At 50.1% G+C, this 10,507-nt stretch overlaps 1 protein-coding gene across 1 annotated transcript in view; it reads left to right on the top strand.

The window, feature by feature from the left end:
• Positions 1-6,837: 6,837 nt before the first annotated feature.
• Crhr1 (corticotropin releasing hormone receptor 1) overlaps positions 6,838-10,507 on the top strand; it is a 43,237-nt gene continuing 39,567 nt past the window's right edge. The window contains exon 1 of the mRNA XM_063241663.1: positions 6,838-7,168. Coding sequence (XP_063097733.1) covers positions 7,136-7,168 — 33 coding nt within the window. The 5' untranslated portion in view covers positions 6,838-7,135. The remainder of the gene's footprint in view (positions 7,169-10,507) is intronic.

Genomic DNA, 10,507 nt, shown 5'->3' with positions numbered 1-10,507 from the left:
GCAGGATCCGGGGCTGGGACCAGTTCTGCCTCCAACACACTAAGTTATGTGAAAACCTCTCCACCCCCCAGGCAGAACCTTTTTCCTAAAGTGAGGTGAGAGCTCCCGTAGGACTCTACTATATAAAATTGACTTGAATGGAAGTGCAGCCTTATGGCCCACCTGACCTCCACCTTACCACCTCCTGCTGCCTCCAGCATGTTCCTGAGAGGCTCTCTTTGGAATCTTGGAAACCACAGAAAATAGTTTTGAATTCCCAGTCTATGTGCTCCCTAAGTCTCCTGTGGGCTTTAAGTTTTGTTGTTTGTTTTAGTGCTGGAGATGAAACCCAAGACCTCATACATGCTAGGCATACACTACCCCTGAGCTGCAACCCCAGCCCTTTATGCTGAAAAAATTAAATGCGTATAAAAATAAACCATATATTAAACACTCATGGGCCTATTGCTCAGATTCAACAGTTAACAACTAGTGATGAATCTGGTCTCATCAATATCCTCACCCATCTCCTCACTTCCCGGATTCTTCATTATGAATCTCAGGCAGGATGTCATTGGGTCTGTAAATATTTCAATTTGTATCTCTGAAAAATAAGGACTCATTTTAAGTACATAACCACACTGCCATTATCATGGTTTTTAAAGTTAATCATGATAGAGTTAACCATGCCTGAAATCATCAAGTATCTAATTAGAGTTTGTGTTTTCAATTGTTTATTTGTAGATTTGGATTTTCTTTTTAATTTGTTAGACTTGACGTGATCCAACTAAGCACCATAGAACATATTGCAAGCGGTTGAGATGTCTCTTTGGTTTCTGTCTATCTTATTCCGTGACTTGTAAATGAGCACTGGAGATCAGGGTGGTCCACTTTGTGGGCCCCTCTGGGGTAATGAAGATATTTCAGGGTGTTGGAGGGAGCTCACATTCTGCTCTGAATCTTTTATTTTTATTTTTTGTGTTTATATTTACAGTACTAGGAACTGAACTTCACTGAGCTATGAACTTTTTTTTTTTTGAAACAGAATTTTCACTAAGTCACTAAGTTGACCTAACAAGTCTCAAATTTGTGATTCTTCTGTTTTAGCCTCTTTAGACTGCTGGATTTGCAGGTACCTGACATCTATTCGCACTTGCCCTGAACCCCTTTTAAGGCCTGAGGAGAAGGAAGGACCAAAAAGACTGGACTGGGGCTCAGTGCTGAGGCTTCCCACTAGGAATCCGTAACTGCCTGCTGGGGTGGGGTGGGGGTGGGGGTGTCCCCCTTGACAGCTGGCATAATGTCAAACCCCCAGGCAGTGAGTGAGAAGGTCTCAGAAGGGGTGGGCATATATCGAGGGAGCCTAGGTCTAACACTCTGTTAAAGCTGATCATTAAGTGCAGACCTCACATTTGGCATCTGCTGAAACTGACTTTGCCCAAGGCTGGGGCTTCAAAGATGAGCAGAAACAGCCTCTGCTCTCCAGAATCTTGCAGATCTTTGGGAACCAAGAAAGAACAGGGCTGTTTAACCTTGAGGCTTCAGTGAACCAATCTGAAGAATGGAAATAATAGCACCCAACCTAGTAGATGGGGTGCTGGGTGTGAAGGCCCTTCTAGCTCTAAAATGGGATTTGACAAAGAGGGGGGGAAAGTACAAACTACACCTATAAGAGGTGAAGGGGCAGGGCTGGGCCCCAAGCTGGGGAGGGTTCCCGGAAGGCTCCAGGGTCTCAAGTCCTGGCTATATCCAGTATAATCCAGATTGCCTTCCCTGGGACCTTAGTATGTTAGCAATCACAAGGCTCAGGAAGTGAGGTGGGGGCCCTGGCTTTCTAGTGATTTCCAGGCAGAAGAAGACATCTAGATTTCCACCAGAATCTCATGAGCTGCTGGTTTATGCTGTCCATGGTACCAACTGCTGACTTGGCTAGGTTTTCTATGCATGTTTGAACCGGGTAATTCCTTGTTGTGGAGGCATCTCGTGTTTTGCTCTGTGCTACGTAGCTTTCCTGACCCCACTAGATGTCAATAACTCTCTCCTAGTAGTGACACCCAGAAATGTGTTTAAATATTGTAAGACGAGTTCCCCACGGGGCAACTAACCCACCCCCAGTATAATCCTGATCTAGGCTGTGATTTCCAAGTGAGTATGTACCCTTCCTTTTGACACTGCACTTCTGGCTACAACTGCTGATATCTTTGTACTTCTAGAATGTTCCCAAAATGTCCTCACATTCACCCAACCTTTACTTCTGTGCACCTTTTGAAAGTTTTCTTTAAAGCAAGTTGTCCTGAACCTTGGGACCACACTTAATAAATGTAAAAATATGGTAATTGTGCCAGGGTAAATGCCCTTGCCTTTGACTGATACAGACTCAGACTTGGGAGCAGGGGGAGGAGCTGCTACATGGCCTGAAGAGCCCTCTGGGCCTGCTGCCACCGCCAAGTGCTGTCCATTCCACCCTTCCATCCAACAGCTAGGAAAAGAAAGAAGGACTCATTCCAGAGCATCGCTGTTCCAGAATCAGGGACTTTTCTAAGTCCTACATCAGTGCAGTTGCCTGAAGGTCTGGGGTTGGGTTACCTCTCCATGGCACACTGGCAGATATCTGGAGTGGGAGCCAAGGGCGTGCATACTCTTGTCTGTCTGTCTATGTTGGGGTCAGCTGTGTGACCTTGGGCAAAATATGAGCTCGTGATCTTGGCTTTCCCGTTTGTAAAGTGAAACCATGAATACCTCAGTGATAGGGCTATCACAAGGATTAAATGAGAAAATGTTTGTGAAAGGATTTGGGCACAAATGCTTGTGAAAAAGACAAGCTGCCATAGTACAGATCCTAACTAGCATTACTATCTGTTGCTGTAAACGAGAGAAAGAAAGATGTCAACCTTCTTATCCAAGGGCCAGAAAACTCCCCAAATTGCTGAATCTCAAGCAGCCTCACTCACAGCTGTTGTCCCATCAAACCAAACCCTTCCGGGTCCTGCAGTTACGCCTCAGGCTGTGTCTCTAAGGGACTTCAGTGGGCTTCTCTGTCATCTTCACCTGTCCACATATCTGACTTCCAAAGTCCCAACCCATCCCTTCCAGTAACGTTATTCCTCTGGCAAGGGGTGGAATCAAAGCCAGATGAACTCCTTCTACCAGTGAGCTATTGTGACCCCCGAAACCCCTGGCAAAGTTAAGGGCCATCTTGAGTAGATCTAGGGGGATAATGATGATGGTGGCTTGTAATATTTAATGATAAAAACAGCAGATGAATTTGAAACATTTACTAGGTGCCGCATTATGCTAAACACTGTCCTCACTTTAATTCATACACTGAGCGCATGCTGGCCAGACAGGATTGAGCAGGCACCTCCTCCTGTTTCCTCCAGACCCCAGCAGCAGCCTCACCTCCTTGACTGAACCTTTTCTGTTGGCTCCAGGCAGAATTGATATTCCTGCTTCCATTCCCACAGTGCCTGGTCTGTTGTTGACATAATTGCACTAGCTTTTAATTATTTATCAAAGCGGCTGTCTCCCATTCCAGACTGTGACTATCTGGAGGGCTGGGACCCTGTTATATTAATCATTATTAGCCACGGCCTCCAACAGTGACTGGCACATAGTTGCTGCTCATTAAATGCTTGTTGACTGAGTGGAGTAATTAATACTATAGCCTCCAATTTTAAGGGGATTTGAGAGCTGCTCCTTTTAGGAGGCCATTTTTCTGGCTTCCTACTTAGACTATTCTATGCTAGCATGATTTGCACCCTATCTGTTGCCAGTCTGTCACGAGGGCAGTGTGGAAATTCAAAATGACTATTTGGAAAGTTAAAACAATCTGATAGAGTAGTTTTTGGTCCACTGGATCTATTCATTTTTAACTGGGCTTTTATTTTGCATGCATTTTTTCACTTCCTAATTCATTCCCCCTTTATTTTGCAATGGTATCAGCAGTGACAGACTGTTTAAAACAAACAATTGGCTCTTTACCACACATACTTTGAAAAGCAGGTTCCAGACCATCCATCTTCCCTGGAGTGTGAATGGCTAAGGTAACCAAACCCCTCAGGCAGGAGATATTTACTTGTCCCACCTCCCTGGGCCCCACCCATTATAGTTTGCTCTCATATCTGTCCCTCTGACTGCTTGGAAGGACATACAGTTATCTTTTATTCCTAATCCCCTCCCTCTTCCAAAATGGCAGATCAAATGCAGGGAAGCTGATTCTGGTCTGAGCCTATTCAGGAAGAGAAGAGGTAAAGACAAGGATGGACCCAAAGAGAATTTCAGAGGGACCAGGCTGTGTGAAAGAATGCTCAGTGGATCCAGACCTGTCCAGGGAAGGTGTGGAGAGACTGCCCACAGAGACCAGCCTGAGCCATCACACTGCTGGGGCTAGAGCGCTGATGCCTAGAGAGGTCCGAGGTTGACACCAGCTCCTTCACCAAGCCAAGCAAACGAGAGACAGGTCCTTGAAGGTGAAAGGAAGCTCTTTCAGGGTAAGTGAAAGGGCATATGGAATCTTTTGTGGAGGGCTGTTAAACTAGAGACTCCTTTGTATGTCGAGGGCAAAATTATAAATAAGCAGGTTGTAGAGTGGTGCCAAGTCCCCTGCCCCATCTATGGGGTTAGGTTAGACAAATAACCCAGTGAAATGTGTGAGTGATAGAGTCCTCTTCAGGCAGATAGAAAAGCTGACTTCCAGCCCACATAGGGCAGAAGGAGCAAGACTTGATTACAGTGAATCAACGGCATTAACATATTTAAAGAGCATGTCAAGGGGAGGAAGGTGGCTCTAAGAGGCAAAATTTCTTGGTGTTTATTAAACAGAGGGAATCAAATCAGAGAGCAGATGGCTGGTCCTTAAAGAACATGTTCCAACCCAGGGTTGGGTGAGGGTCTGGAAAGGCCTGCCTCCCTGCAGACCAGCCAGCTCCCTCTCCTTAGATTCCAGCATCCACCACACTGCTGCATCCTTTTAACCAACAAATCTGCTTCCCACAGAGAATTGCCTACAGGAAGAGACCAACCTGCCCACACACTTGTACATTTGATGAAGATGGTGAGGCCACTTACAGTTAACCCTTGTAAAGTCCTCAATGTCCACCAGGGACCAAGCCAAGTCTTTTGCCAATATTACCTCTAATAATTCTAAAAGCAAGTGTTACTACACTCATTTTATAGATGAGAACATTGAGGCATTGTTAAATAGTTTCCCAAGGTTCTACAGCTTGTAAGGAAAAAGCCAAGACTCAAACCCAGTCTGACTGCAAACTACCCTGTGTTTAATTTTTGTTGAGAGCAGTATGTTGGCGATCTGATTGGTATGTCCATCTCTTCTGGGACTGACTGCCATGAATCAGTGCTCCATTCAGCATGACAAGCTCTGGGGCACAAACCTAATGAGGTTTTGCAAGATGTAGGGAGTATGTGCTTCAGCTAGAAAGTGCCTCCCTTTAAGGCTAAGTCAGTATGCCAGGTGGCCTCCTGGTCGACCTGTCCCAAACCCTATTAGAGCCCACACTTCCAAGCACTCTGAGCTGGGAACAAGAAGAGAAGGACTAGATTTACCACTTACAGGACTTTGGATAGGCTCTCACCTCTCTAAGTGCCTCAGTTTCCTCAACAATAAACAGACTTGGATCCTATGACCTCCTGCAAAACTCCAGTTCCAGATGAGGACCAGTTGGACCCATGAATGCACTAGCTCCTGCACGCTGTGCCCAGGAGAGAGTGGAGGGAGGAGGGGTAACTACAGCAGGGCATATAATCCAACCTCTTTGATTTTCAAAGTCCGCTGCTGCCACCTGGGACCATGCTCCACCCACCACTCTTCAGCATATTTTGGGGTCTCTGCTCCTAGGCTCCGTAGGATGAAAATTTCCAGCGATTTTTCTTCATCCTTTCCAGCTTTGGCTTAAGAAGAAAGAAGCACGAAGTCAAAAGTTCTGTCCACCTGAAAGGGCTAGAAAAGGCAGGAGTTGCTTGCTACAGCTGAGTGAGGCAGAGAACTGGAGAGCCAGCCCAGAGGAAAACCCTGGCGGGATTCCGACCCCTACCCAGAGCGCTCGGCCGAGAGGCGGCGCTGTGGGCTCGACGTCCTGCCGGCTGGATTCCCAGCTGCGTTACCGCGATGTAGCGCAGTGCGCGCCGGGGTTTTGGCTCTGCCTAGTCCAGGTGCTTCCTAGTCTTGCTGGGCACTGCTACCTCTCCTTCACCTGAGGGTTTCTGGGTCCAGGCCCTTGTCTGGACCAAATTGGGCAGGTGCTCAGTTTGTAAGATGAATGAATGAACAAACGAACCAAACGAGTAAGGGCCCCTTCCTCGGAGCTTTGGTGTCTCAGCACGCACTGGGAACATCAGTGCCAAATGCGCTGGGGATCGGGCCGGCCTGCTGGCCGGCTGCAGAGTGGGGACTGCCCAAACGCAATTCCCAGCTTCAGCTGGTTTCGCTGTAACTCCACTCTGTGGAGATGGCCCTAGTCCCCAGCCCCCAATAGTCTCGCTGTCGTGAATTCACCTGACCCCCTCCCCAAGTCCCCTAGCTCCCTAGGACTCTCGGGGCTCTCACCTCAGGCCCGGCGGGAGGCAGGAGGCTGCGTTCAGTCCCGCCGCTTCCTCCCCCACCCCGGTTCTTCCAGAACTACAGCGGCCACCACTGTCGCCTGCGCGCCCCGCGGACTACCGCAAACCCGGGTGCTGGGAAAGGGGGTCAGCGCAGGCAGCCGGCCTGGAGAAGCGCCAGAGACTGGGGAGGCGCCGGGAGGGAAGCACGGAGGGGGAGCCCAGGGGCGAGGCGCGGAGGAGAGATTGCAGGAGAGGGGAGGAGGAGAGAGGAGGGGACGCGCGCGGGAGGGGGCGGGGAGCGAGGCGCGCGGCGGGCGGACCGTGGGGAAAGCGGCGGGCGAGGCGGACTCGGCGGGCGGGAGGCGGCCACGGCCCCGCCAGCCGGGAAACGGCAGCCAGACTTGCTCTGGAAGGGCGAGCGAGAGCCCGCCTGGTGGAGCTGCGGGGCCGGGGAGCTCAGCGCCGGGCGCCTCCCGCCGGGCAGCGACAGGGGCCCCAGCGCCCATCCGGAGCCGCGCGAGTCCGCAGTCGCGGGCGGGCCGCTCTGGGATGTCCGAGGCATCCAGACATCTAGGAGGGTAACGGAGCGAGCCTGAGGATGGGACGGCGTCCGCAGCTCCGGCTCGTCAAGGTAAGAGCGAGCCGGCCAGCTCGGGAGCGTGGGCGCCCCCAGTCGGGACGGGCGCGGGACGGGCGTGGGCTGTGGGCGCGGTGGGGGAGGGGCGCCGAGTCCCGGGAAGCTGGGGCTTAAGGGGGAGCCTGACTCCCTCTCCCTGCTCCTTTGGAGAGGGGATTGGATGGCTAGGGAGAGAACTCGAGAGCGGGGGAAGCAACCGATGTGGCGAAGCTGTTGGATGCAGCGGAGGAGGGGTCCCTCCACCCGGGAAAAGACTGGGCGGCGAGCTCTCCAGGCTTTGGGGCCGACGCTTGGTTCCACCCCACCCCTTCCCCGAGGACCCCGATCCCGGACCGCAGGCTCCCCGAGGTGGGTTCTCCGCCCCGCCCCAGCACCCTCTGATCAGCTGCCCTTCCTTTGGTCCCGGACGCTTTTTCCTGCCCTTCTCCATGGAGAACCTTAAGTCCTGGAACGCAAAAGCCTCGGCCCTTGTGAGCCTCTGATCCCTGTCGCGGTCTCCGGGGTGCTGTGGGTTCCTCGGCGCGGCGGGCCGATCCTCGCTGAGCCCCGCAGCGAAGCACTCGCTCTCCAGCCCGCCGCTCTGCTCGCTCCTGCCGCGGCTCTAGCGACGTGGTTTGGCACCTGGAGTTTAGGAAAGTTGCCAGACGACGTTTGCAGCGAGTGCTGGATGAAGTTTTGGGGCGGCGGGGGGCTGCCCGCGAGTAGCTGAGCATGGGAAGGGGTTAGGGAGTCAGGGGACTGTCGCCACTTGCCGGCGCGGCGCGCGCCCCAGCGCACTTGGGCTTGCTGGGTTCTGCACGGTGCATGGGCCTCGGCATAACCGCTGGGCAGCCCCGCGCCAGGCTCCCACCGGCGTCCCCTCGGGATCTCTGGGCTGCAGGGTCTGCGTGAACCGCCTGGGCCGCAGATAGACACAGCGCAGACGAAGTTCAGGTCATTCAAAAGCGAGTATATACAAAAGATTTGAGTGAATTTGGGCCAGGGGTGTCAAGACTGCATTTACTGTTCCATCAGCTATGGAATCGCCTGTATATTACCTGCTCACAAAGCGACGTGAGGCAAACCTCAGTCGCTGCTGCTCGTCATTTTAGACTACCACTTAGTGAAGCTTCCAATCTCTCCCTCTCTAAATATCGGCTGGTTGTTTTAAGGTGAAAAATAGCAAAGTAGGATGATTGATCACCTTGAACCTGCCTCACTTCCCCAACCTGTGGCCTGAGGGCTGGACCCCTGGGTTATTTTTCTGTGTGATCAAGAATATGAGCAAGAGAAAGGAGAAAATTACCCAGAGAAGTTAGATAGATGGCACTGAATGTGAATATTTTCCAAAGGCTTACTATGTACTTCGTCTTAATTTACAACCAGTTAGAATTCACTCTTTCATTTGGATTCAAAAGATGGAACTGTGGGTATTTTCCTCCCAATTTTACATGGAAAAGGTAAACATTGTTTTCTCAGGCCTTACTTAGAATTGTATGCAAATCTGTGTAGAATTTCATTACATTTTCCTATAAGAAAAAAGCCTTGCTATTCCTACTGGACAATGTAATGTGTATTCCTTATGTCTGGCCTGATAAACTCAGCAGATGCCTAATAATAAAAACTGAGAGCTGGGTATGGTGGCGCATGTCTGTAATCCCAGCACCTGGGAGGCTGAGGCAAGAGGATTGCAAGTTGGGGACCACCATGGGCTACATTATGAGTTCAAGGCCAGCCTGGACTAAATAGTGAAACCCAGTCTCAAACAAACAAAGAAAGAAATGGGGAATTTTATAGTAGGTATAAATTGTGGGGCATTGGGCAGCTGCCTTGTAAATATGAAGTCCTCTAATTTTTATAAAGGCCAAGGAAGTAGAAGTTGTTCCTGAGAAAGAGAGGAGCTAAATAACTTGTTCTAGGCCACACGGCCAGTGAGTGGTGCAGCCAGCATTCAGACCCGGCTACCCTGACCTGAACCCGTGTTTTACTGTTACCTGGAAATATTTTAAGCCACTTAATTCTCACCCTGAATCTCTGCCAGATGAGCACTCAGGAAGTTTTGTCAGTTTGAAAGCCTAAAACTAGGTAATTTACAGTTAATTCAAAATCCAGGTCTGTCCCAACGAGTGAGTCAGTGTTGGGAAAGGGTTCACTCTTGGGACTGTAAGTGTTTCTCCCTGTATTAGTTACACAGTCTCGTGAAGAGTGTGTGCGAGGGATCTAGAATGTGTGTGTGTGTGTGTGTGTGTGTGTGTGCGCATATGCACGCGTGCACAGGCATGCCAGTGAGGGGAAATGATGTGTGTGCATGTTCAGAGGTAAAGAAGTGACAAATAAAACACTTTCCTTACTCCTGAAGAGTGACCTGGATGGCACCTCTGTATTACCCCCCACCAGCTGCTGCTCCTTGGTTACCCAAGGGAGAGACCTGTGTTCTGGTAATTGTGACCTTGAAGGGTAGAGAAGGCCAGATCCAGGTAGGTTCTTAACAGAGCACTGGTTCTGAGGGAGCTGGTTTTATTGCCATGTTATTATTATAAAAGCAGTTTAGCAGCACTGGGTAAAGTTTGGAAACCAGAGAGGGAAATTGTTTGTATCCCACTGTCTTCATGCACTGATGTTGCCATTTTAGAAATAATTCACATGGGTCCTTCTTGTGAGCACAGGCCTGGGCGTGGCTCTGGCCACTGGGCAGCCCTGTCACTGCTGTGTCACAGCCTAAGTCTGTCCTCTGTTGCTCCTGAGCCTTTCGAGGGAGATTGTCGTGGCCAGTGTCGTGCCCGTGAGTGATTTTGACATCTTTAAATAGGTGCACATTTGGGTCATTTCCAAATTGCTTCTTTGCTAAAATAATGTAGGGCCAATATTTTGAGGAGGCATGAGGAGGGCAAAAAGGTGACCAAGGTTGGACCATGGGCTACTGTGAGGTGGAATAACGAGCCTAGCCAGTTGTATAGAATTTTTGTTTTGTTTGCTTTCAATACTAGAGACTGAACCTTGGGCCTTCAAGTGGAGCTACATTCCCAGCCCTTACTTAGGTTTTACTTCTAAAACAGAGTCTCACTGGCCAGATGTGGTGGTACATGCCTACAATCCCAGCACTTGGAAGGCTGAAGCAGGATTACTGCAATTTCAAGGCCATCCTGGGTTATACAGTGAGTTAAAGACAAGCCTGAAGTACACAAAAGACAGGGTCTCACTAACTCACTACATTGCCTAGGCTGGGCTCAAACTTGTGATCCTCCTCTCTCAGCCCCATAAAGTGCTGGGATTACATTTTGTGAATGCCACCATGCCAGGCTCAGCCATTTGGATTTGATATAGCAGGCCTACGAGGGACATGACGGGATTTGG

This window comes from Cavia porcellus, unplaced genomic scaffold, assembly GCF_034190915.1.
Source record: "Cavia porcellus strain 051 isolate PalLab524CR breed Dunkin Hartley unplaced genomic scaffold, mCavPor4.1 scaffold_32, whole genome shotgun sequence".
Classification (NCBI taxonomy): Eukaryota; Metazoa; Chordata; class Mammalia; order Rodentia; family Caviidae; genus Cavia; species Cavia porcellus.
This window is presented reverse-complemented; position numbering and strand designations above follow the sequence as displayed.